At 50.7% G+C, this 23,330-nt stretch overlaps 8 protein-coding genes across 8 annotated transcripts; 3 read left to right on the forward strand and 5 right to left on the reverse strand.

Annotated features, from left to right (window-relative positions):
* Nucleotides 1-3,319: 3,319 nt before the first annotated feature.
* J4E82_006994 (uncharacterized protein) lies at nt 3,320-3,988 on the reverse strand (the record flags this gene model as incomplete). The annotated part of the gene is made up of 1 exon (XM_051733243.1): nt 3,320-3,988. The coding sequence occupies one exon, from the start codon at nt 3,986-3,988 to the stop codon at nt 3,320-3,322; it is 669 nt and encodes a 222-aa protein (XP_051586988.1).
* A 654-nt stretch (nt 3,989-4,642) lies between these two features.
* Nucleotides 4,643-5,650, forward strand: J4E82_006995 (uncharacterized protein; the record flags this gene model as incomplete). The annotated part of the gene is made up of 2 exons (XM_051733244.1): nt 4,643-4,856; nt 4,908-5,650. 2 exons carry the CDS (start codon nt 4,643-4,645, stop codon nt 5,648-5,650), a joined length of 957 nt encoding a protein of 318 aa, XP_051586989.1.
* A 1,843-nt stretch (nt 5,651-7,493) lies between these two features.
* Nucleotides 7,494-8,222, reverse strand: J4E82_006996 (uncharacterized protein; the record flags this gene model as incomplete). The annotated part of the gene is made up of 1 exon (XM_051733245.1): nt 7,494-8,222. One exon carries the CDS (start codon nt 8,220-8,222, stop codon nt 7,494-7,496), a length of 729 nt encoding a protein of 242 aa, XP_051586990.1.
* A 1,685-nt stretch (nt 8,223-9,907) lies between these two features.
* J4E82_006997 (uncharacterized protein) lies at nt 9,908-10,516 on the forward strand (the record flags this gene model as incomplete). Its single annotated transcript, XM_051733246.1, has 1 exon — nt 9,908-10,516. One exon carries the CDS (start codon nt 9,908-9,910, stop codon nt 10,514-10,516), a length of 609 nt encoding a protein of 202 aa, XP_051586991.1.
* Nucleotides 10,517-12,260: 1,744 nt separating this feature from the next.
* Nucleotides 12,261-12,835, forward strand: J4E82_006998 (uncharacterized protein; the record flags this gene model as incomplete). The annotated part of the gene is made up of 2 exons (XM_051733247.1): nt 12,261-12,293; nt 12,347-12,835. The coding sequence occupies 2 exons, from the start codon at nt 12,261-12,263 to the stop codon at nt 12,833-12,835; spliced, it is 522 nt and encodes a 173-aa protein (XP_051586992.1).
* Nucleotides 12,836-16,829: 3,994 nt separating this feature from the next.
* J4E82_006999 (uncharacterized protein) lies at nt 16,830-17,398 on the reverse strand (the record flags this gene model as incomplete). The annotated part of the gene is made up of 2 exons (XM_051733248.1): nt 16,830-16,925; nt 16,979-17,398. 2 exons carry the CDS (start codon nt 17,396-17,398, stop codon nt 16,830-16,832), a joined length of 516 nt encoding a protein of 171 aa, XP_051586993.1.
* Nucleotides 17,399-18,649: 1,251 nt separating this feature from the next.
* Nucleotides 18,650-20,779, reverse strand: J4E82_007000 (uncharacterized protein; the record flags this gene model as incomplete). Its single annotated transcript, XM_051733249.1, has 1 exon — nt 18,650-20,779. One exon carries the CDS (start codon nt 20,777-20,779, stop codon nt 18,650-18,652), a length of 2,130 nt encoding a protein of 709 aa, XP_051586994.1.
* A 440-nt stretch (nt 20,780-21,219) lies between these two features.
* Nucleotides 21,220-23,007, reverse strand: J4E82_007001 (uncharacterized protein; the record flags this gene model as incomplete). Its single annotated transcript, XM_051733250.1, has 4 exons — nt 21,220-22,174; nt 22,228-22,384; nt 22,437-22,856; nt 22,917-23,007. The coding sequence occupies 4 exons, from the start codon at nt 23,005-23,007 to the stop codon at nt 21,220-21,222; spliced, it is 1,623 nt and encodes a 540-aa protein (XP_051586995.1).
* Nucleotides 23,008-23,330: the final 323 nt, after the last annotated feature.

Consider the following 23,330-nt stretch of genomic DNA (forward strand, 5'->3'; position numbering starts at 1 on the left):
TTCTAATGATCCTGAGAAGGGGTCGATGTGAAGCGTTAGAGCCAACAACCTCGGTTACCTAGGTACACGGTTAGGCTTACGTCAGGAGCGGTTACACAGCATTCGGTGATAAGCAATCGATGGTCAGTGTAGAAGTTACTAGATATGGTGTTTTCCGTCTGCAGTCGCAGGATCGCAACATCATTTATCCGTCCCGAAGTCTAGTCGATAAGTGACTACAGCTAATGCCTGTTCCGACGTACGTAAGGATTTACCCTACACGTCGCTCGAACCCTTTTCTCAAAAAGACTACTTACATATCGTTCCGCTCGCATAACACGTGCCTTCTTTCATCCACTACTCTCGCATACTCTAACAACAGCCGTAACCAGTATAACTCCATGTCTGCCTTACGGAGGACTCTGCGGCTCCAGATGGCTGCGCCTACACCGATTGCTTCAGCGTGCCTCTCGTGATTCTCACAACCGTCTCCTCGACAACATCCGCCGATAAAGAAGCAGAGTTTGTGCCAAAGATCAGGAAGACTGCCGAGATCAAAGGGAACAAAATGTTTGTACGGTACAAGCCGCGATCGGTGCCATTCGTCGAAAACAGTGCCCTTCAACACTACGGAGCCCGTCATGAGCAATGCGCGGAAACGAGCTGTGACTGATGTTATACAGCGAATACCATCCACGAGAACAAAAGAACTTACCGCTGTACGCATTACCATCAATATCTGGCAAGTACTTGTACGTGGCCATATCAGCCATAGATGTATGCGCTGCAGTTCGAAACTGGTGATCGAGGTAGCTGCAGGCATCTCCTACGTCCCAACCTCGCTCAGCACACCGCAGCTGTGTGAAGGCACAGTCCAAATGCTCGTCCATCCATTTAGAGTGCGGCGGTTCGAGTGTTGCTGGGTTCCCTAGAGAAGCATTCGTCCAGTCGATTTGACCACTGCTGATAGCCTCAAGAAAAGAGGAATTCATTGACGCTACAAAACGATGGCGATGAGATCTCATCCAGGTCAAGGAATTATGCCTGCCCCCGGTGTTAGAGCCCCGCCAGATGGCCTTGTTGTGCTTCTCTGACCACGCTACACCCACGGGTGAGTTGATCAAGTGTTCGGGGAGACTAAAACTGGGATCGTCCACCCACGTCCATAAGTCAGGGACTGTTATTTCAGCGCTCACGTGTCGTATGTGCGTTGAGGAGAAAATGGGTAGAAGGGTAAATGATGTCGACACCATGTGAGGCGCCAACATCGTGCCGTGGCTACCGGCCAACTCTGGTTGAGCGCACACATCTTGAACGGCAGAATTCGCAGGTGGTACGTGATCGGACGATGCGTTTTGTGGGGGGCAGACAATGCCGTGGAAAAGGTACGGAGGGATATCTGCGCGTAGTCCAAACGTCAACCGGAGAAGCTTCACACATGGCCATACTGCAGCTTACCTCGATTCCATCGGTTCACGACATCTTCCTCTCCAGCATGAAGAGCCCTATTGATGCCCCCGTGAACATGGATCTGGGCGCCTGCTGAGCGTGACACTAATAGGCTATGCTGGCGTGCCTGCAGTCGGGCTTGCTCCATCACAGACCAGGGAACGAGCACACGAGGTGAGGCATGCACACTTACCGCCACGTCAATATCTGGCAGCAGCGGGGCGATTCTCCTCAGCAAGCTCAATTGATCATCGCAAGTCATGTCCTCTTTCGGGCAGTTAGCTCGAACTACTCCGCGTCGAAAAGAGAATCCCTGGAGTCGTTCGATAGGCTTCTGAGATCTGGCGAGAGAGACGAGTGAGGCCGCAGCATTCTGTGTGGTCTGTGCTGGGATGCCCCAGAATGGCTCCAAGTCGTCATAGATTTGATCCCAGAATGGCTCGATCGAGATACCTCCTGACTGTTGAAGGCGCTGGTAAAAGACTCGAAAGCCTGGCGGTGGACATCTTCCTCGCCGTTGTCGGTATGATTCTACCGCTTGTGTGTATGTGTGTGTTTCTTGGGCCACCAAAGACTGGAAGTGGTGCTCGGCATCAGCAATAGAACGCTCAAGAGGATGTAATGGAGTATGGATTCTTGAATATACGATCGAGACTCCATACGCTACAACCACACTGAGAATGCATGTCATGAGCAGGCGGTGTTGCATGATTATAGCGAGTGCGAGCACAGTGGAAAGTTCAATGCGAAAACAGTAAGTCTGACATTCGTTCACATCCTTTTATATGCCTCTCTCCAACACCGCCCTTGTCCTCGATATTCTCTTCTACTAATCGAACGGCCCGATCATTCCTTACTCTCGGCTTCCTCTTCAGGAGCGGGTGCAGGCCCCTCATCTCTGAATAAGTCAATATAGGTGGCACGCTTCTTCTCCTTCATTTCGCCCTCTTCTTCCGGCGCGGGTGCGGGCCCCTCATCTTTGAATAAATCGATGTATGTTGCGCGCTTCTCTTCTTTCGTCTCGCCTTCCTCTTCTTCTGGTGCAGGAGCTGGCCCTTCATCTTTGAACAAATCGATGTAGGTGGCACGCTTCTTCAAATTCTTAGGTTCTTCTGCATCAGCTTCAACAATTAGTACGGTTGTTGTCCTATCATGGGGCTGAAAGGAAACCTACGAGAAGCGGTTGCTACCGATAAGCCAACCAAAGCGATGAGGAGGAGGAAGCTCTTTTGCATCTCGGGCTTTGCGTACGGATAAGAATGTAAGATTTGATTTGTGGGTTTGTCTTCACACGATTCAACTGTGTTCGTGTAGCAAGAGACGAATATCTACGTGCGTTTCTGCGCAGCTATTTGTACGTCTCTCTGCTCGTAAAGATGAAGACGGTCTAATGCTCTTCTGGTCATGTAAACCCATTCGAGTTACGAATTTCGTACCAATGCTCGGTCATCTCCGGTACATGAGTTTGACTTCTGCAAAGTACACGCGGCTTACAGGAGGTATGACTGTACGGCAGAGTTGAACGAATAGCAACGCATGTCTCGAAAGTTTAACGAACTGCCGTCAAAATGTACCCTCCACTCTGAGTTACCGTACTTGTACTGTGTACTTGCTCGGTAGCTTGGCAATGGTTCGCCGAGCCGCGTCCTGATAGTTACGTACGTATCCAACTCGTCGCCACTCATCTCTTCTCACACTTGCGATCAACGATCGTCCACGTCGCTTCTCAAAAGACTATCCCCGCTTGCTCGATGGGTTCTGCGGAGGTACGTCCTAATTAAGCGTGACCAAGCTGGATGCTTTGAGAACGGTCCGTTATCGGGGACGGGACGATGCCGCATACATTTCGTGAGCGCTAATCGCTCGTTGACTAAAGCTTCAGCTAACCCAACTACACTTCAGAAGGGTACACCAGCTTCGTACGTCTCTCCTCCAAGCTAGCGTTAAGCATGAACATTTCACCACAATGTCTGATATGTCCCTCGCCTGATGCCGTTGTAGGCATCACAATGCCTGTGAACTGCTGCCGGAACTGCTTTCTCCATGCAAAGACGCAGTGCGCAACATGCTGCTCGTAGGTGAACCATATGGTTCTCCCGGGCTCAATAAGCATTGATAGCTCGGTTCCGTTGATCAGGCGCTGCTTGCCATCCAGCTCCGTTTGGTATAGCCAAACACCCCCCGGGTCGGAACGAGAAGCCGTGGTGAACTCACGAGTGAGCTCGGAATCGATACATTCCGGTCTCAACCAGCACAGCTCGATCTCATCGAACTTGCAGTTCTGCAAGATTCCTTCGGCAGTTGTAACGCCGCACACGCATGAGGCATCATCTCGTATTAGTGTTGCGAGAGTTTGAGATCCGGCCGCGTAAGCTCCATAAACAGCCAAAATGGTAACAAGAACGGCAATAGCTACTCGTAAGATGAGATTCCTTCGCGGCTTGAGATCGTCGTTGTTGTATTTTGTGGATAGTGAAGTAAGCCCGACTCGCTCCTCTGCGGGTCCGGCTTCTACACCCATGCTCGATGATTTGAGGAAAGCGAAGAAGCGGCGAAACATCGGTTTTGTATATGTGTGAGATGTACTGTATGGTGTAAGGTGGGGTCTAGGGTAGATTTGTAATGGAGTACCTACTTTGGCTCCTCGTCCGATTGATGCGGCCTCACACCTCTTTTCCTAACTCATTGACTTGAGCAGCGAGGAATGGTATGGTTTGTAAAGCAGAAATGTACGCGTGTAGTCGAAGAGTGCATAGTATCATTGTTTGGCTGCAAGGTGGAGACTCTTATCTTCGGTGGAACGTCTTTTAGCTGACTTCAGCTGACATCATCTTGATCGAGGAGCAGAATTTGACCGAAAAGCGCGCAGTCTTTCTATTAAGCTTTCGATATTGAAGGTCTACAGTGATAGCGCCCGACAGGGCCGGCCCGCAGATGTACCGGAGCAAGGCCGTACGCACCTGGTGGAATAGCTTATTCTGCCCCAAACGCATGCAGCTTTGTAATGACACATACATCTACCCCTCAGTGACGAAGTTCCGAAGGTTCCGTCCTGCGATGAGGTAGTTCGTAAGCGTCTTGTTATGGAATTCATCGTCGTAGTTGATTGCAACAACGTGCAGCAAGTTTGATGGGCTTTCGATGACTTTGTACCTGTGCAAAAGGTATCGGACATAACAAGTTTCTCCTACTGAGCCATTGTGTGCTAAACACCATGGATCACTCGTGGCGTAAGCTACCTCAAAACGAAGACGCTGAGGAGTCAGAGGACCTGTTGCCATCAGGGGTTTCACACGGTGGAGTTCGCAGCAAACCTGTCCTGTCTCTCCAGCTGCTTTGCTCCTTCTTGAAGTACGCTGTGGTGGCTACCGTGTTCTTCGTTTTTGGCTTGATGTTCCAATATTCGCGAATAGAACAAGCTCTATCTGGTACGTCATCTTCCTGTCGCTAGAACCATTGCTAACACAGCATGACATTAGAGCCATCGTTCCTAAAGAACATCAATCGAAGTACACACCTCAATCACACAAACATTCCCCTCTTTGCAGAAAGTAATGGCGTCATCTGGCAGCAATCGCCTAGCCCAAAAGTCGATGCAGCATGGCATGCGCTGACCACGGGATATCCATTCCTGATAACAGAGGACGACATGCGCATCCTCGGGAAAGATCCAGATCGCTATATTAGCGTCCCCAAAGACTTCGGCTATGGCGAAAAAACGTTCATCACCCGATTCGCACATACGCATAACATCCACTGCCTAGACCACATCCGAAAACGGCTCTATCGTGAGCATTATGGTTATCCAAACGATACGATGGATTGGATCCACACGAAGCACTGTCTCCACGCTTTGCTAGATCATCTGACGTGCCACGTCGAGTACGATGTCATGAATTACATTTGGGTCGAAGGGGAGCCTACGGCGGATCCTGAGCTCACTTATAACCGTCAGTGCCGAGATCTGGACGCCATGATACGCTTTAGTGAGGATAATCGTGTTGATAAAGACCTGCGAGTATTTTATATTCAGCCAGCGGAAGGAGACCATATCTTCCCACCAAATTCAGAGTTCCGCATGTTAGAGAAGGAGTTCGATGAGAGCCATCCCAACCGTCCGTCAATGGAGGAGCGACGGAAGACTTGCCGTAAAGCCTACGATGATGCGATAAGTTACTGGCAGGAAACGGGAGAAGTGCCTATCGAGGAGAGGCAATGGTAGATATCTACGAAAACATTCAACAATACCTGATATGGGGAAGTGCTTTTTCTCGCGAAGGCTTTACCTGGTAGAGGGGTAACAGCCTGGATGCATCCAGAGGTTGACAGGAGATTTTTCTAAAACATGTAAATCAATACCAAAGGTCTAAACAGCCCATGACATGAGACAAAGATCACTACCGGATATGCCTGAATGGTTTGCGAAGAAAAGACATTGACTAGACAACGTTGTCACACACACGGTATGTACAACATTGAGACCTCGAAGCATCAGCAAGCGCCGTCTCCAAATTCCTCAAGTTCCTTACTGCTCGGAGACTATGAAGTTTTCTGGGTCTAGACCAAGTGGCGAGTCAGCAGGCTAGTCTTCAACGGAGTCGTCATTTCCTACCAGACGCTCCAACAAAGCGATTCTCTCACTATCGCCGTGTAGGCCCTGACCTTCTAGAAGTTGCCTAAGTTCCTCGTCTGTCTTCGAATCCGAGGCGTTAAGCTAAGCTTCCTGAAGTTCTTGCTCATCATCAAGGATCTCGTCGTTCACGATACCCTATCTATCATCTCGCCGTCTAGGACATCATCAATCAAGATTCTGTTACAAGTAGAGGTAAACTTCGATTAGACGCTGAACATCTCAATCGTGGCAGACATTGGTAAAGAAGTTGACGATCTGGATGAGCATCTGGAGGTCGGCATTTGCGGTACGCGCGCGCTAAGAGTACCTAGGTACGGTTTGCTCGAGAAAGAGAATATTGAATAGATTGCTCAGATGAGGCCATGATGGTTAGAGGACAAGAGTCCGACTTCATTGGTAGGACCTAGGCTGACAAGGGGAGGCGCGCGCAAATGCGCGCTTGTGCAATATTGACCTGCCTAAGTAAGCTGGCAGTTTTGCAGACTGCAGCACGCCCTTGTCGTGAAGGAGGGTTATCCTAGATAATCGCGATCGTTCCTGTCACGTAGCTTGAGTCACGTCGCGTTCGAAAACGTATTAGCGTTCACGCGTGAGCTGTACGTCAGACCTCTCTTCCCAAGACAGAAGCAATATTGGCGCACCCGCCCAGCTTCTATAAATGAGGGAATGTACGTAAGAACAAAGATGCCGGGGCCGAGCTGCCGATTGTTTATTATGTCTGGGAGAAGGGTGACGCGTTTTGGCGTTCGCCGGATGAATGTGTCGCCAGAAGCGGATGAATGGGTTGGGGGCCAGATGCCGTGCTGCAGGGTAAGGCGGCCAGTGCAATTTCCTGGGTCAGGGTCTCAGGGGCACCCAACGCCTGTTCACGAACGATCATCATCAGGGTAATGGAAAAGCAAGAAACATGGGCTTGACGACATGGCATGGATGGTTTCTGTATGCAGTGATTGCGAGAGCTGCACGTTGGAAAGTAGGGAACTCAATTGTAGAAAGTGTCGATTTAACTCCATTCATGCCAAAGTATGTACAAACAAGGGTATCGGACGTTGAATAGTCAGATCGTGAAGTAGAGGTGGAAATCATGTCATTAAGTAGCCGACTCTTCTCAAGAAAGGGCAAAGAATCTAGGAACAAGAAGACCACCGGGACCACACGACTCCCTCCATAGGGCCAGTAAGCATTCCAACCAAGGCGTATTACAATACCAAGTATATTAACCATCGAAATGCTGCTGCGACTGTTATTGCGCAAGGAAGCAAGAGTCCGTACCGCCAACACCGCGCTCCCAATCCTAGACTGAATCGTGATGCAGAGTTGAAGTCGTAACCCGTGAAGCCATGTTCTATTTCCTCCTCTTTCCAAAACTCGAGAAGAGACTAGCAGAGACATGGAGAACCATATCCCGACAAATCACTCAAGAGCGAACCGCTTACAAGAAAGCAGCGACGGCACCAGCGATGGCGAAGAAGCCAACGGTGGCCTTGCCAGCGGCACCAGTGAACTCAGGGGTGGCAGGCTTGGTGGAGGTGGGCATGGCACCAGTGCCAGTGGGGTAGGGAGCGCCAGTTCCGGCAGGGACGTGGGGAACGGTGCCGTTGGAGCTGGGGTACATGGGAGCGGGAGGAGCAGCCGAGTATCCAGGGGCAGTGTGGGAAGCCTCAGGGACGGAAGGCTTCTCAGAGGAGACAGTGGGCATGGGGACAGCCGGAATCTCGGGGGTAGGGGTGTGGACGTAGGTAGCAGTGTACTCAGGGATGCTGAGGGTGGTGCTGCTGGAGATGGTGTAGGTGGAGGCACCGTAGGTGATGGTGGTGGGCTCAGGGCAGACGTAGCTGGTGGCGTGGACAACCTCGGTGGTGGTGTAAGCGGGCTTGGAGGCGCTGTAGACGGGGGCAGCGGAGCTGGCCTCGTAGGCAGGCTTGGAGGCCTCGTAGGCGGGCTTGGAAGCCTCGTATCCAGCGGAGGTCTCAGCGGGGTAGGCTGGGTACTCAGCAGCGGAGGAGGCAGCCTCGTAGGCAGGGGCCGAAGAGGTCTCGGCGGGGTAGGCCGGGTACTCAGCGGCAGCCGAGGAAGAGGCAGGGGCAGCAGGGTAAGCCTCGTACTGGGGAGCAGCAAGGGCAACGGCGGCGAAGCCAGCAATGACGGCGAAGGAACGCATCTTGATTGTTGGTTTGGGGGGTGGTATTAAAATACGGAAGGTATTAAGTTATAAGGCGTTGGAGGTCGTTGAAAACGAGTGTGATCGGTGATAACCGTGTATTAGTGAGTGTAATGAGTGTGTGGTAGAGAATCAACTGAGGAGCAGCTGGAGAAGACATTATATAGAACTATACACGAGCTGGCCTTACCAAGAAAGCCAGCATCTATGAACAGGGGCGCTTTGGCATAGTTTCGCTCGTTTGGCAGAATCGCGAAAGCTCTGGCGTGCCGGTGGCGCCGTTTGGTGGACTGTGCCTGGCGATAGTACGGGATAGGGGAACCTGTGGAAAGGTTCGACATGGGCCGTTGTGAGCTGTTTATTGATGGATGTCGAACGGACCAATGAAATGGTAGACGACGCGCAGAAACGAAATGAGCTTGACAATTTCCCCTGCCAAGGGGGCCTTGCCGCCTCAACACATCGCCCGTCGTCCTAACCGCTTTCGCTTCAAGTGTTCGACTTGTGCACGCAGAACATGTTCAATCGCCCGGTAGATACCTATCTCCGGTCTGTGATCCGCACCTGCATATCAGCTCGGAACATAGGAAAGGTCGCGCGACCACGTCAAAGTGTAGTTTGCATTGGGATAGGTGTAGAGCCACTGACTGTGACCGTCACAATGAACACCTGAACAAAGCGATGATTAGGGGCTCCTTGCTAGTCAGCATCGAAATATCGATCACAGTGGAGATGGCTAATCGTGACAACATCTGGAGCAATCCCCGCGCCCGAGCAAAAATAGCTTCCAGTGCTGATAGGAGAAGGGCCAAATTGGAGCGGTCTGCTGGTGTCGAGGTCGTTGGTCAACGATGGAGCGGGGACGTGCGGGTTCCTGCATTGTCCTTGCATCTAGACCTGGGACTAGATCTAGCGAAGGGCCGACAGCCCGTCCAGTGTCGCACGAATTGGCAGCCATCGAAGATGTCGCGGAAAGTTACTGCCGAAGTTTCTGTGATGTCTTGGAGGCTGATCAGTTTCCAGCTCTTTCTCAGCTCTTGTCACACCCGGGCTCGTCTTACGAGAGCCATCCAGCGTGTAGGTACGCACTCGTTGACGAAACGGTAACAGCGCAATCTCGCCTCCAGTATTCCCAAGGAGAGGCGCATGAACTAAGTGAGCGCCACAATAGTAGTCTCAGGTTACGCATTAGGCGCGGCACCTACTTGGGCATGAGTGTTTTACTGGAGAGCAAATGACGTGCCGCACAACACGAAGGAATCCCAATTTGTTCGCATTATCATATTCCACAAATGGCTGTTATTTCCGGGTAATCGCTAGAGGATAATTGAGTCGGTAAACGGTGAGGCGTAGTGTAAAATTAGGGAGGAAGCTACGGTGAGGGAAATGGGTGTTCTTGTCGCTTCTAGCCCGTCGTGCCGGAGTGACGCCGGCCACGCGAGAGCCCCTCGATAACGCAAGACCGACTTTGACTTCACCACCAACTCCAGGACTCCACGATTTGAGCACACCACCGCGCTATTCGATACCTGTACCGCAGGATTTTCCGGACCTGTATACCTTTCTTGCGGGGTGCCAAAGATCTGCTTACTTGTTAAGCTCACATCCTTAATCCCACTCTAGTTGCATCGACTGCATGGACTGTAGGAGCAAGCGGTGCATATTCAAGCATTTTCGACAGTAGAATGCCGAAACCATCAGGTGCAGTGCCAAAGGGATGGGATGGGCAAACCATCTACCTCCACGCACCTTCCTACTCGAAGAAGCTTGGTGGTGACAAGCTCAGCGCACTGATACTGCCAAAGTCCAATCTAGCGCCCGATACACAGGTTTATAAGCCTAAAGGACCATACTCAAATGTCAAGATCACATCAGTGACAGACTCTACACACCCTGCACATGGACAGCATGCGCTATATGCTAACCAGCATCTACCACCAGACTCGTTCATCCTGCCATACTTGGGCTATGTGCACGACCAGACTGACACTGACGAAGCATCCGACTACGACTTATCACTCGACCGCGAACTAAGCATCGGCGTAGATGCGTCAAAGATGGGCAACGAAGCGCGATTCATCAACGACTACCGGGGTGTCTGCCCCGCACCGAGCGCCGAATTCCGCGATATATTTGTGGACATCGGGAACGGGAAGGTGGAGAGGAGAGTCGGTGTCTTCGTGCTGAGTGCTGGCAAAAGTGGAAAGAGAGCGAAGGGTATCGGGCGTGGACAGGAGATCCTCGTCAGCTATGGCAAAGGATTCTGGTCAGATCGACAATCGACTGAAGAATGACATGCCTGTGCAGCTGCTTTCTCCAAATGTCGCAATACGTCCCATCACTTTGATGTTTCTTAGCCGAACACTGGTACACGTTTGCTTTTCGGAAAATTTCTTGTCGTACAACGGGAGTTCGAGCAACGACGTTAAATGATCAGCGCGTTTAGGCCTTTGATCATCTGAGACCAAACCATCCCGAACAATACCACCGTGTACGTATCATGCGAAGTCCATAGTTGGACCATGACGCTTACTTGAGGATCTGCGAATACCGGAATGGCAGAATGTACAGTTGCGGCACGTCCGGACGATGATAAGCCATGGTCTTATTTCCGCTTTCAATGATTAGGCTATACTGGACACGGGCATCGTAAGCCTTGGAGTACGCATGCCGACGTGGCACTTGAGCGCAACGCTCCCCTGTGGCGCGAAGGATCAAGGGTCTGTTCTAGAAGCCTTGTCGTGGTGCTTTCCGTGAACCTGATACGCTGGATGCGACGATCATATTTCGAACAGCCCTGTTATGCCCATGTCTTTAGTTTAAGGCTTGCACAGGGACGTCACACCAAGCCGAAACCCGGATACACGTGGGACTGAGCCACTAATGTGGCGTCAAACCTGATTTTTTGTCTTGTGCTAAGTCTGGCTTTTAGCCTCTAGCCACGCGGATCGAGAGACTACGAGCAATCAAACGCAGCGCCTATTTTTCTTTTGGGATTTCTCCAGGAGAGCCACATCTGTGACATTGTTGGGCACTGTGATTGCGCCCTGGGCTGCAGCATAGTCGACCAATGTTAGCACCATGCTGATGTGACGTCGGAGGACACCTCCGCGCCGCCCCAGGAAGTTTTCGCACCTATTGTTAGGAGTCATTTTTGTTTCAGCAGAACGTCATTTTGTGTCATGCATGGTATTTTCGCATCATGATGGGATTCTGATGGAGGGTTGAAAATTCGCATGCGAAAATATCCCGCCTCGGGTCTAGTGACCATTGCTACCCACAAGTGGAAGGCAGAGTTTGCAGGCCAGATTATTCACGAAAACGCAGGTACCCTGTGCTATCACATTGTTCAAGGCCAGTTGTGTACGATCTTGCTACTGGATCGCGATCCTGCACCATGGCCCTTATTTCAGGTTCTTACCAGTGACGTTATGTCGCTTAGTTTACCTTTCAGAGCGACATGAAGATCAGCAAGGGGGGCCAGCTCCGCCAATCACAACAGGACATTCGCGCAACCCCTGGCTATCCCGACAGGGTTTTGCGAAACGGCCCCGTTACCCAAAGGTGTCTGGACACACTGACCGCGGAAAGACGGATTCAGCCACGCTGTGTTTCGGAGCAGGTATGCTACTCGCACGTCATGGCCTATTCCGGGATGTGAATGCGTGGCCCCATCGCAAACTGGTTAAGTTGCCAGACATTCCCCAGACCGAGTGGGCATACTTTACTCGACCGCAACACTCTGGAATATTCTGTCACCGTCATCCGTCGTAACAACCGCATCTCAGCCATCACCGGTTTCTCACGATACCATCACCTTATCAATCAGCAATTCTCCACTTGGTTCCACCACCAAGAACTTTTACGTACCCACACTTCTGGGGCTCCGCCGATCTCTTAGCACCTACGCACCTTACGCACTTGGCATTGTCAACTGGTATTTCTATCAATACCCCGACAACCCCACATCAACAGGAATCAAATATCCCTTCCCGTCTAACGACACGAGCACCAAACAACACCACACCAGACTACACCATGGCACCCATGTCGAGACCCACATTATGTAGAGTGAGTTTCTCCGAAGTACATCCCCCCTAACATATACTAACATGCTCATGTAGAACGAGTCGATGCAAAAGTACATGCTTCTCTCAGCCCAGAAAGAAGCTCTCCAGCGCCGCATGGCTATGGAGATTCCTTTCAACGCACCTATGGCTGCCACTTCCCCGGAGTTTCAATCTCTTTCGTCATCGCCTACCTCACCAACAAAGTACTCAACGCCGTTCCCCGCAGCCAGTGAACCCGTTACCGTCAGCTCAAGGACCGGCGGAACCCCGCGCAACAGCATCGACGACATGCACACTGAAGAATCCCACAAGCTCGCGGAGATCAACCAACAAATCGTCGCTACACTCACCGAACTCATGAATACAGAATGTATCCGCAACGACGAGAAGCAGCGTGCCTGGGTCCAAGGCCGCCTCATGGAAGCCGAACACCAAATACGTCGTGAACGTCGCCGTCACTCGTCAAACGCTGGCGGCGACTTTGCAGACGCCATCGCACAGCATCTCGAGCTTGGTCTCAACACTTCCAAGACTTGGGCGTAAACTCCCGCCTTGACGCACGTCTGTATGAAGCGATGACGTGAGGCTTACGATGATTACGATCGTTCTCAAATCTTGTACTTGCGATGGGCGCTTGCTTTTTGGCTGGCAATGGCGCAATGGTTCTGAAATGAAGTGCTCAAATCAGACACAGATACCCCCTTCGGTGCATAGCATCAGTTCGATGGAACTGCTAGGTTCCCGAATCACACTCTGTATAGTTAGTTTACGAATTCACGATCACTATATTTGTCATCATCACTGTTCTTCATGCTGTCATGCTGTCCCGTGCTTTTGCGCCATAATTATTGCGGTTCCCGCAATGCTTCTTGTGTAGTTTGTTTTAGGTCACCCCAAAATAACCCTTTGCAAGCGTACCGGAGAATTCGCCGGTACAAGATGTCCTATCCAATTGGAAGTGTTCGCGGCGGACTGGTGCGCGGTCCCTGCATCTCCTCGTGCAGCGTGCTTTTTTGTGAGTTCTCTCCACACGGAACGCTGACGCGTGATCGTTATGCTCGACAGTTAGGATGATATCAAACTGCATTTTCCAGCGGGGTCGCCCCTTGCTTCTGTTATCTCAACCACTACAGCTGATGCATAGACATCGATAACGCGGATGTCATCCACCAAGCATGCTCCTTCTCGTTTCTTCTAATGGGTGCCTCTGACGTCACACCACGCTTCCCCTCAATAAGCAGCACCACACGCGACACACCCTCCAAAACGCATCCTAACGCCCAGCAACCTGCCGTATTCTGGTTCGAAGCCGTTCATACTCCTCAACAGAAATTCAAGCAGCGAACATGAGCGGTTCGATCTCGCTCTAGGGCTAGAGAGTCTGCATTATCGGTCCGTATACATGCAGTACGGGATCGACAGCGCAGCAGCAGGCTTGCGCAAGATTACCTGGCCTCTACCCCTCATTTAGGAAGGGAGATGTATGGTGTGGTTCGGATGCGGGGCTGCTGGCTTTAGTTGGCCGTTTTGAGGGGGCTGGGAGAAGAGGCTTGGGGTTGGCAGGGTCTAGGCGTGGTGGTGTGGTGGTGTGATGTGGTGTGCTGCGATATGGCGTGGAAGAACGTTCTCGAGCTGGATGCACACTCGGAGAATCTCGATGGATTGCGCGAGTTGAGACTGTGCTGGGGTGATATTGTGTTATCATTGATACGTAAGTTTCACATGCTCGTAAGCAAATGGTAGATACTCGATCTGCGGTGCATGATACTATGTTAGACAACTCCTTCCTGGACAGGAAAAGTATGCGCCCGCTGGAGGTGAGGCTACCTAGGTAAGCATTCATTCCATTATTCAGTTTCTTAAGGAACTCTGTTCTTCAACGATCACATTTTAGGGAAGATGTATCCACTATTCTAGGCGTAAAACTATGATAACCTGACATGTGCAGTCTATATCGCAGAGCGATGAAGCTAAGTCAATCGGGGGAATGATGCGCCGGCGCCCGCAAGGCGTCCTCGCTTGACAAGCAGCAATAGAGGGGCAACATGCGATACCTCACTCCTCTACCAGACGCCTGCGGATTTTCGGCAAACAAGCATCATACCTACGTATATGGGTCACTTTTCAATTCCGTATCTAGGGCCTCGATTCATTGTGACACATGAAAGGTACAGGTCACTATAATCATGGACAAGAGTGACGAAACCGTAGCAGCGCAAGTTCCACAGTCACCGCATTCAACTACGCTGTACTGCGAAGAATGCTTACGGGTGGATCATTCTTTCGATGATATTCTCCATTCTGCGATCGAAGATGAATGGAGAGAGTTGAGGTTATCACTGAGAGTTGATCCAGGCAATATCAGGGAAGAGACGACATGCTCATCATGCAGAGATATTCTCAACCTACTTGGCAAAGAGGCATCGAAGGCCGAGTACGTTCATCTTCTCCTCTCAATGGGGAGCCTATTTACGGGTGTCCGCCTTGGGACTTCGCCTGAAACAGATCACCAACCTTATAGAGACTACGTTTACTTATTTCGGCGCTCGGAATACCCGAAGCGGCTTCGAACCGAAGTGACCAACTCCAAATCGGCCAATAACCTTCCTATGGGACATATAAGACGGTGGTTACAGACTTGCGAGCTGGAACATGAACATTGTCGACCCGATCCAGCGAACAAGCTGAATATCTCACTTTATCTTATTGACGTGGTCGAGGAATGCATTACTATCATGCCTGTCTCGGACGTGCCCTATGTAGCTCTGAGCTACGTCTGGGGCAATGCCAAGTCCACCAAGTTGACCTCCGGAAATATGGAGCAGTTGAAAAAGCTCCGAAGCCTGTCTCTCGGATCACACGCCGTCATCGTCCCTCAAACCATTAGAGATGCTATGCATCTGACTAAAGACTTGGAACTTCGTTACCTGTGGGTAGATTGCTTCTGCATTATACAGGATGATCCTAGTCTTGGTCTTTATTTGGACCAGATGCACTGTATCTATCACAATGCATTTGTGACTATCGTGGTAGCAAACAAGGACAACGCAGACGGTGGTCTTACTGGTTACGAAACCTCTTCAGCCGGTCGACTACTACCGGGTGACCTGATCGCTTATCCGAACTACGTGCTGGGAATTGAGAGTCCGCGTACCACCAAAGCTCAGCTGCCATGGGATTCGCGAGGGTGGACTCTACAAGAAGGATTTTTCTCCCGAAGAGCGCTAGTGGTCAGCGATCGCGTTACCCTAATCTGTCTTCAGGATTCTATGGAAGAAGGGATGGATTTCGGATACGAATTAAATACCTTTATGACTAAGAGAATGATCAGACTTCGCCAATCTATCTGTCGATCGTCGAGTACCTCAAAATCCTGGCTTAGATACTCAGAATTAGTAAGAAGGTTCGCTTTTCGCGACTTTTCGTACGAAGCCGATGTCGCGAAGGCATTCTTGGGTATTACAAGCTACTTCACCAGACCTGATGAGAACGGGACAACACTCACCACAGAAATACTCTATGGACATCCAGTACACACTTCTATGCAGTCGCTCCTGTGGAGATCAGAGGGGCATGCTTTGAGAAAAAGAAATATACCTTTACGCCAGGATGGATCCCCTACAGTTCCCACTTGGTCATGGATGGCGTGGCAACATAACAACCTATCAGATTCTCGGTGGGGTGTAGATCTCTGGCGCCATCGTCCTGGAAGAATAGCTTTCGACGCACCGACAGTATCGATTGCAGAGTGCGGAATTTATCTGCAGACCCACAAGATGGACAATGAAACGTGTAGCGAAGAAAAATGCTTGGAGCGAATCATGCCGGAATACCCCGATCCATACTTGTACATTGGAGCACAAAGGGGACAGTTCAATGTGACACAGCATGTCTTCGATGGTAGATCTTTTATGTGCCTGAGCGCCCGCGGAGATGACGACCGTAGCATAATAGGTCAGGCTTTCTTCGATAATCAGCCTTCGCAATTGTCTCCAGGGAGAGTTGTGACTTTCGACTTCGTAGGTATACACGCGGAGATGGACTTTAACAAAGTGCTGCAAGTGGAGGCACTGTGTATCAAGCCAGCTTATGACCGTCCTGGTGTGTTCGAGAGACTTGGTGTAGCTACTATCCGGAAAGATACATGGGATCTAGTTGCTCAGTTCGACGAGAATATAGTCCTGGGGTAGGTAGTGACTTATCGACTGAACACTCTACGATACATCACGCCATTCAAGCGCGCAAAAGTCAACCATGATTAGCAAAAGTTTCACCCTATCAATGACTCTGACAACAACATTATTACATAAACAGATACTTAGGCACGATGAGGCAAAGTCATTGATCTCCGTTGCATTGGGAAGTGTTAAAGACAAACCGCCCTGGCCTTAAAACGTTCCAACAGGCACATCTAAATGAGTGTACTCCTACGTATGTGAAGAAAAGCGGCTTCTAACGTAGGGATAGTATATCTCTTTAGCAGACATCTCCCATCTCATGAAAATCGCTCCGTGAGCGCCCACTGTCGGGGTTGCATCTACCTGCACCTATAGTAAGAGGTACAAGACCCTCCTGGGAAGCAGACAGAAGTGTCATACTTGCATGATCCGCAATTGCAGATCTTATAGGGACCCTGGTGAAGGTTATCAGTAAGCTTTGCTGGAATCGCGTGCGGCCACTGTTTACCTGTGAAGAGTTGCAAACAGCGCCGCAACCCACAGTATCCTGACGAGCCATCATCTTGGCGCTGCGCGGTGTGATAGGTGCGCGTTCCTGCACAGGCGCGGCAGAAAGGTACTCAAGGCCAGCTGCAGCCTCAGGGATCTTGCTCAAAAGTGCGTGTGTGTTGGCGATAAATACGTGATAATCAGCTGGGTTGGTAGTGGCAAAACCCCCATTTGCAGTCGCGTCGACATAAATGCATTCTCCAGTGGTGGAGGAAGAGTACAGGCCTTTCGGGCCAAACTGAGGATACTTGTCCTGCACGCTGGTGCTGTTGAAGGTGTTGTAGGACACGGAAGTGCAAGAGTCGAAACTGCCAGCGGTAACCACCGGAACAGCGAGGAGGGTAGCGAGACCGATAGTAATGGCTTTGGACAGAGTCATGATTGGGTTGGGTTGGGATGAGGTGGTATGGATAAGAAGCAGTGAGAGTCCTTTGAGGAGAAGAGAGTACTGTTGGCTGATTGATTAACGACTGCTAACAACGAGCACGAAGCCCTTCTTATACGTCAACTCGACGACAGCAACCACGAATGATCGTGCCACCGCGTCTTTTCCCCTCATCTTGAGTTGGCGATGTTGGTCAAGCTTCATTGGAAGTTCCAGACGAAGTCAGTCTACTTGATTGCGAAGGATCTGGTTCCCAGTACTACCGTCAAACCCGTGCGTGTAGAAGCAGCGCCGTCGGCGTGAAGCAGCTCATTCATTCGACCGGCCGTATATCGATCTCTTCTTGGCCAACAACAAACTCATATTGCAACTGCATAGTCTTAGATCCTTCTCTTACACAGTACAGCCTCGGGTGAATGTATACAGCTAGATTTGCGATAAATGTCGGGCGTAAATCGGGCGTAAACCCAAGACGGATGTGAGAAATCAAGATCCGATCCGGGTGTATTCAGATCATGGGCCGAACCGCTCACATGCGGAAGTCTGGATCTATATAGGAACGACCTTAACTCCAAGGGGGTAGGCTAGACATACATAGAGCCCGGTCGTAGCTTGGGTCGGGCCGTCAATTCCCGCTCACTACTCCAATGATCGCTTCGAAGGCATAGCCCTTGTTGGTAGCTTACTTGCTCCTTGTATTCCGGTGAGTCTCGTAACGCATGCGCGACATGGTGTTTTTCAGCTTTTCATAGAAAGCATCTATTCCACTCGAGGCGACGTAGAGAGAGGTGCTTTTAGGCAGCATTATGGAATGCGCTGTAGTTCTATTTTCATCAAGCATAATGCCGCAGCTCGTTTTTCCATCTTTGCAACAACCAAGTGGCAAAGACTAGCTCTCATCCTTTATCGCTTTTCGCTTGTGTGTAAGATCGGAGCTTCTGACTGCGATTTGGCGAAGATACACAATGCCTAGGTAAAGATTTGCTGAAATGTGGTGAAGTCGTGTAGAAGAAGTTGTACGACTGTTCTTGGACGCATTAGAGCGTGCCCTTCATCCATACAATCCCCGTCGTTTGGCCTCGTATGTGCTGACTTGCAGGGCGCAGAGCCAAGACCAACTAAAAGCGCAATTGACATGGACGGAACAGGAACGGCAACATGACTTTGCGTAATCCTAGGCTCGTTGTCTAAAATTGCAACAAGTGTCAAGAAGTCACCAGTTCAACGATACTGCATGGTTGCGCCTTATGTCATGTCCGGCTGCCCAGGCAGAGCTACGTCATGAGCATTGTAACCGCCATCGAAGTTGCTCTCGCCTACCGCACTGAACCATGAATGATCAGCCAGACTATCATCTTCTAGCAGTGTTTCGCCTATTATTCCACTGAGACAGGCGACAGGCGAATTCGAGACATTGGGCATAGATCTGGAATTTTGGAAGTGACCCGCATCAGCATCGTAACGTGGTTCATTGCCTGTTCTGATCTGATGACCGTTCGCGGCCGAAGACGGAACGATGCCATCAGGAACGGCTTTCATCAACGCACTGGTAGTTAGATCCAGTGATATCAGCGCCCTCTCGAGGAAGTCGGCTGATTTGCTAGAGAGACGTATGATCCATCTATATTCATCTAGATGGGCTCGATATTTCACTGCTTCTTCTTTATCGGGAGATGTCACCCACAGAAGCGAGATGAAAGAGCCGATGAGTACGAAGTTGTATGTGGATGATGAGTACCAAAAGGATTGGAGATGTTCTGGTCGGAGCGATTGAACGAAGGCGAAAGCAGATGTGAGTCGGCTTTGTGCAGCCTGACGGCATATAGCGCGGATTTCCGGACCGTCTGATGGAGACAATGAGCGAATGATACGTCGATGCAAGGTCATCTCAACGGCGTAATAGCCAAGGTGGAGGTAACCGACGCTAGAGAGCTTCCTCGGAGCTATGTCCTGCATCTTGAGCGCAGACGGCATGTTGGCATACCATTGGCGTAGTGTAAGCTGTAAAGGCTTGGCTGCTTCAAGTAGCGATCTAACGCCTTCCTGGGTACGTGTGGCGAAGTCGCGCTCAGCCTTCAGAGTGTAAAAAGTCGATAGGATCTGTGCCAGAATTTGTGTGAGTTCTACCATGTAACAAAACATAATTCGTCCTTTTTCCACCTCGGTACTTCCGTCTTCGTCATCCTCATCGGCGGCGTTCTCTGGAAAGTCGTCTTCAGTCAGGGGCTGCACATCCCAGTCTGTTGGCGTGACGTGTGAGGGGCGACCGTGTATAAGAGAACCCCATTTGTCCTGCATAAATATGGCCCAGGCCAGACGCTTGCGCAGACCACGCTCCCAATCCGGTATGTGCCAGTTCGTACAGTCGAGTTGGAGACCCATGTCCTGCCCGAGACCGACGAGCTGGCATGTCAGCACCCAACTGTTACCCTCCGGCCGCTGGAGAAGCAATAAGCCTGCCTGTATAGTCGAAAGTTTAGGCCTATGGACAATGTTGCTGAACGACTTCATTGCTAATCCTTCTAGATGCGAAACATTCGGTTTGAGTTGCAATGCCAACTCACTGGAATACGACCACCAGTTCAGAGCCAGGAGATATACTGCTGCCAGAAGCGGGGGCGAGAACTCTCGGTGGGTTCGCTCATACTTCTCTAAGAACACTTTCTTGTGCAAGATTGGGAAGCTGGGATGTACGATTCTAAAGAAGAGACGTATCAACGCGGAGCCATGTGGTGCTACGGCCATCTCGATAGCGTCAAGATCTGGAATGTCACTGTGACTGTTGAGCGTGCCGGCATCAGGTGATAAGACGAATATTGTTGGGTCGGTATCATCAACTTTTCTTAATATTGGATGGCCAACCAAAGAATCAACGCCAGCAATCGATTGAAGTGGCTCGAGTGCCAACAATAGACGTTCGTACTCGGAAGTAGAACCGACAAAGCGACTGTGCCTGTTAGTCTGCAGGCCGAGCGTTTTCTTTAGGAGCGAAGGCCCGCGTAGATTTGCATAGTCATCGATTGGCGGATCCTGTCGGATCCTGGCTGCAGTCTCTTGAGGAGATGTAGAGGCCGCATTGCTAATTCCATAATCGTTTGCAAGAGGTAGCTGGCCGCGAATAGTCCCAATAGGCTCAGAACCCTCGTTGATAGCGACAGCGCGCCGTTTCCGCGGTTGCGGATTTTCGTTGAAGGTGCATTCCTGATCATGGAACTGACAAAGAACACATGGTGGCCCGCTTTCTGATATTTCGCACCGTGACTTTCGTCGACGGCACGGATCACACGGGCGGCGCGATTTGGACTTGGTAGTCTGGGCGTTGGTTACACGTGGGAAGTGGTTGGGCGGCGAGTTCTCAACAGGCATGAAGTTCATGCTTGCATCTCAGCATGCAGTGTTCATCCGTCTCGACAACAGACGGACGACGCCAAGTCGTTGTTATTGGAGTCGCGGTCCTGGAGACGCGTCCGCGTGACTACTTCGTAAAGTGGCTGGCCAGGGTGTTCTCTCCATGGATCCAATGCATCACACTGCGGCCCTGGCTTGATGCATGTTGGACGTAGCTGCTAGCTCCACTGGGAAGTCACCTATGATGTGGATGTGATGGGCGCTGAGGTACCAGCAGGGAGGGTGAAGAGTCAAGCTGAACAAGAGGCAGCCGAGGTCTAGCGCGAGAGAGCACTGACCAAGCGGAAATTAATCAGCGGCATCACTAAGAGAACACCAGATCTTCGCTACTCATCCACAACGTCATACACGGAAAGGCAGAAGCAGATATGAATTGGTCTTGATTGAAACTTCTAACACGACATTACTTAAGCCATATCAGCTACTCCCTTTTCCTTGGACACAATTGTCTCCTCATTCAATGGTTCTTCACCTTCCAGGATTGGCGCAATCGCCTCTTTTTGCGGCGGATACACCGCACTTTCTACCAACGACCCTGTTGCTGGCGAAATATACACGCAGATTATGTAGTGCGTTACTAGCGAAAGGTAAAACCCAAAGATCCACGCGAATGTGTATACTTTCCATGCGCCACCGATATCTAGAGTATTGTCGATACTCTTCGCAAAGCCAGGGAGAAGGGGAGCAAATCCCACAACGAATGACACATATGCTCTCCAGTTCCAACCGCGGTTGTACCAATAAATGCCACGATCGGTATATAGCTGATCCACATCGAGCTTGCCCTTCTTCACGAGGTAATAGTCGCTGACCATGGTACCTGCGAGAGGACCCATGAGACATGAGTAGCCACTCAGGAATGAGAGCAAGCCAGACGCATTCTTAATGATATTCCATGGAGTGGATACAATGCAAAAGACAGAGATGATGATGGTAGCCCGGAAGATGTTGATGTATTTTGGTAGCATACCAGCAACATCGTTTGCGAACGGATACGTATCTGCTGCGATTTGGTTTCCGATGGTGGCAAGGAGGAAGCTGGCAGATACAAAGAATTTCGCAGCTCTGGAGTCGAACTTGGCGATGACGTCTGGCATATACCACTCAAAGTCGCCCCATATATAAGAATGAGCATCGGTGACAAAGATGGGTGTCAGCGCTCCTAATGTTCCAATGATGGGTAAGGCGAGGAACTGGTGGTAACCCGCGAGTTGATTCTTGGAGAACCTGCCGAAGTCTGGCATGTTGACGGCTAGGGACGAGAAGAGTCCAACGACGGCATTGAGTCCAGTAAGGACTGAGTAGGTCGTGTTCATGTAAGTTGAGGTAATCTCCACTTTTCCCTTGATGAGCGGACCACCACTGGGTATGAAGTCAGCGCTATCTAAAGGTGCATTATGCTCAGAAGCACTCACCCCTTGGTCACAATCACGGCCCAAAGGAACAATGCGAAGAACGTTGGCGGCACGACGATGCCCTTGATCCAAAAGAGAACGCGCAACTTCGAGATCGGCATAAGGGCGAGCGCGGTCTGGAGAAACCAGTATAAGAACAAGCAAAGCAAGCCAGCCGCTACGAGACTGTCAGCAACACGCATGGATATATAGAGATGGATGAGGCATACAGTCTATACCAGCGCTCTCGGGCAAATGATTCGGAAAAGTGATAAAGCTTGGCCAAATCGCCTCAAGGCAACGTTGCAGGAAGTTGCTTGCCTGCACTGTGAGAATAGCAGCCCACATCATCGCAACGAAGGCTCGAATGCAGATCGCTGGAAACGAGCCATACATACCAAAGACACTTCGGATGACAACGGGGAATGATACAGCGTACGTGGCGCCCATCTTCCCAGTGAGCGTTATGACCACACTGCAGATGGCGAACCCGAAGAAGACGATGGGTATCGTTTCTCTAGCCGTGAAACCCAGCGCCATGACACTGCTGACGGTGGACGCCAAAGGAGGGGCGAGCATATCCGAGCACCAGTACGCCCAGTAGTCAAGCCCACCCCAGGTACGCTGTTGAGGAGGAACCGGATCAAGATCTATTGTTGACCTGAGGATTAGCCTGGCTCCGATACGTACACGTGCCATCAACTACATACCTTTGTTTGACCAGCGCGACCCATATTTACCGCTCTCGAAGGGTACCCTCAGATGAAGATGAGGTGCAAGCCTTGCTTTAAGCACAGACATGGTCAGAAGCAACACAATACAATGAACGCACTGGATTTCATTTGAACAGTGCTACATTCGGCCTTTATGAAGCTTCACAGTCTCGATTGCTGAATCGCGACAACTACATGGCCGTACCATGATCGCCCCCAGCTTGATAACCATATCAGTTCCTATCTCGGAGGTATTCGCCGTTGGCGCGGCGGGGTGAACGCGGAGACGGGAAAGGTTTGGCATAACTATCAAGGAGGGCAGTACTCCAATCTTGATATGTAGACAGGCATCAATAAGTGTCAGCCGCTGGGCAGAGCGGAGGCTTCTTATCGGTGAGGCACGCTAGGCTG

The sequence above is a fragment of the Alternaria postmessia genome (genome assembly GCF_024291825.1).
Source record: "Alternaria postmessia strain BMP 2775 chromosome Unknown scaffold_44, whole genome shotgun sequence".
In the NCBI taxonomy this organism is placed as follows: domain Eukaryota; kingdom Fungi; phylum Ascomycota; class Dothideomycetes; order Pleosporales; family Pleosporaceae; genus Alternaria; species Alternaria postmessia.